The 2,380-nt window shown below is 38.5% G+C and overlaps 1 protein-coding gene across 1 annotated transcript; it reads left to right on the forward strand.

Annotated features, from left to right (window-relative positions):
- The first annotated feature begins 1,206 nt into the window (after positions 1-1,206).
- LOC135203406 (uncharacterized) lies at positions 1,207-1,698 on the forward strand. The gene has a single exon (XM_064233135.1). It carries the CDS (start codon positions 1,207-1,209, stop codon positions 1,696-1,698), a length of 492 nt encoding a protein of 163 aa, XP_064089205.1.
- The last annotated feature ends 682 nt before the right edge of the window (positions 1,699-2,380 follow it).

Raw genomic sequence — 2,380 nt, forward strand, 5'->3', positions numbered from 1 at the left:
TTGCCCATTCCGACTGCCACCACTATTACAATGCCTAATTTTAGCCTTTTCTAAGAAAAACAATTGGGTAACATCGACTTCAACGAATGTATGGCAACTACCTTAGGAAATCTCAGCAAAAGGCATCCATACTACTATTTTTCAAAGTCATTAAATCTGGGGCAAGGCCAAACTTCAAGTTATAAAAAAAAAAGAACCTTTATTTCCACAAAAAAACTAACATAATAATAAAGGAAACGGATTGAAAAAAAAATTCAAACGTTGAGTGTATTCACTTCTAGGAAAACGAAAAGTCGTCTCAAATGAATGCCACATCAACTCCCACATTAAGACATGTTAATTCACATAGTTATCATTGTTGTCTCCAAACTCAGAAATGTGAACATGTCAGTCAATAAAAGTCAGAATTCCCAAATTGGCAGCAGTGAATCCACCTGGGGGAAAAGAAACCATAATCTTCAGAAATACAAATCCAAATGGATGAGCATAAAATTATTGGAGTAAAATAAAAAGAAATTCTTCTGCATACATTAGAAAAACTTATCAGAAACTCAATGTTTTTCACTGCACTTCGGCTTCTCTCCTGCACCTGTAAATCATTCAGTGTTCAATAAAAGGCTTTCCACACTAATTACCTTCTGTGGATCTTCCCGTGCACCTACCAATGGCTCTCTTTACTGAAAAGTGACTTAAAGAGTCTGCCGCTTAATGAATCGTTTCTCTAAGGTTGTCTCATTATATTTCCACTCGCACGGGTCCTGTGTTCGTTCATACGAATGCACCAAATCCTTCTAGAAGGTTCTTTGCACAGGTCCTAAAGAGCTCTGATTCACCGGACGGCTGGAGAAATAGTATAATGGTTCAAATATATAAGGGAAAGGGGGATAAACAAGACTGCACAAATTACAGAGGGATAATATTGTTATCTCATACTATGAAGATATAAGAGCGAATTATAGAGAAAAGAATAAGGAATGAAATAGCAATAAGTGAAGAACAATTTAGGTTTATGCCAGGAAAGGGTAGAGTAGATGCAATTTTTACACAAGGGCAAACAATGGAAAAACATGCTGAAAGACAGAGAGGGCTACATATAGGTATTTATTGATCTGGAGAAGGAATATCATCGGGTACCTAGGCAAGAAGTGTGCAGATGTATGAGAGCGAAAAGTATTTCAGAAAAGTATGTTAGAGTAGTCTAGGGATATGTATGTAGAGGTCACCAATCGAGTAAGGAGCACTGTGGGAACAACAGAAAAGTTTAGTGTAAGAGTTGGTTTACATCAAGGTTCAACTCTCATCCCCCACCTCTTTGATCTTGTGATGGATGTTATTACATCAGATGTCAGAGAAGAGGTCCCTTTGAGTGTGATGTTTGCTGGTGATGTTGTTTTGGTGACCTTGACTAGAGAAGGAGTGGAGATAAAACTAGAGTTGTGGAGACAAGCACTTGAAGATCGAGATTTAAGGATAAGCAGAGCTAAGACGGAATATCTGTGGATGGGAGGGAAAGGAAAACAGGGTGCAGTAAAATTAGGTTTAGGGGACATCAAGAGGGTTGCAACTTTCAAGTACCTAGGGTCCTGTGTGATGGAGGATAGAGACATAGACTCTGAAATAAACCACAGTATACAGTGTGCTTGGATGAATTGGAGATCATCGGGGATATTATGGACAAAAAGAAGAGTGCAAAAGTAAAAGGAATTTATTAAAAAAAAGTGTAGTTAGACCAGCGATGGTGTATGGTGATGAGACGTGGTCAATAAAGAAGGCTCAAGAAAGTTAGAGGTGGCAGAGATGAGGATGCTGAGATGGATGTGCGGAGTCACGAGAAAGGATAGGATCAGAACGATTATATTAGAGGGACAGACAGAGTAGTAGAAATGTTAAAGAAGATTCAGCAAAGAAGATTGCAGTGGTTTGGTCATGTCACGCAGAAAGAGGAGGATCAAGTGTATAGAAGGGTCATGGACATGGCGGTGGTTGGGGGGAGGAGGAGGTGGAGGAGGAGGAGGGGAAGGCTTGGAGTCAGATGGAAACATAACGTAGCAAATGACCTGCGGGAAAAAGGGTTCAGAGAACAGGATACACAAGATAGGAGATGGAGAAGGCTTATCTGGAACAGCGACCCCATATAGAGATGGGTAAAGGCTGAAGTCGAAGAAGATTGACGCCCGGCACACCCCCAAAATTTTTGTTCTCTCTTTAAATAAAAACAGATAAATAAATAAATAAAAAAGAAGCTTATAGCATATGAAAAATCACCATTAAGATTCGTGTAATTTGAAAATTTAATTAAGAAATAATAAATAAAGAAAAAATATATAAAAAAGCTAGTTAAGTATCCAGTAAAAGATAACACTGTTGCCATAAATAGACA

The sequence above is a fragment of the Macrobrachium nipponense genome, chromosome 36, assembly GCF_015104395.2.
Source record: "Macrobrachium nipponense isolate FS-2020 chromosome 36, ASM1510439v2, whole genome shotgun sequence".
Lineage (NCBI taxonomy): Eukaryota > Metazoa > Arthropoda > Malacostraca > Decapoda > Palaemonidae > Macrobrachium > Macrobrachium nipponense.

Excerpts from the sequence above, each read along its gene's own strand:
- LOC135203406 (XM_064233135.1), top strand. The coding sequence starts at position 1,207 with ATGTATGTAGAGGTCACCAATCGAGTAAGGAGCACTGTGGGAACAACA.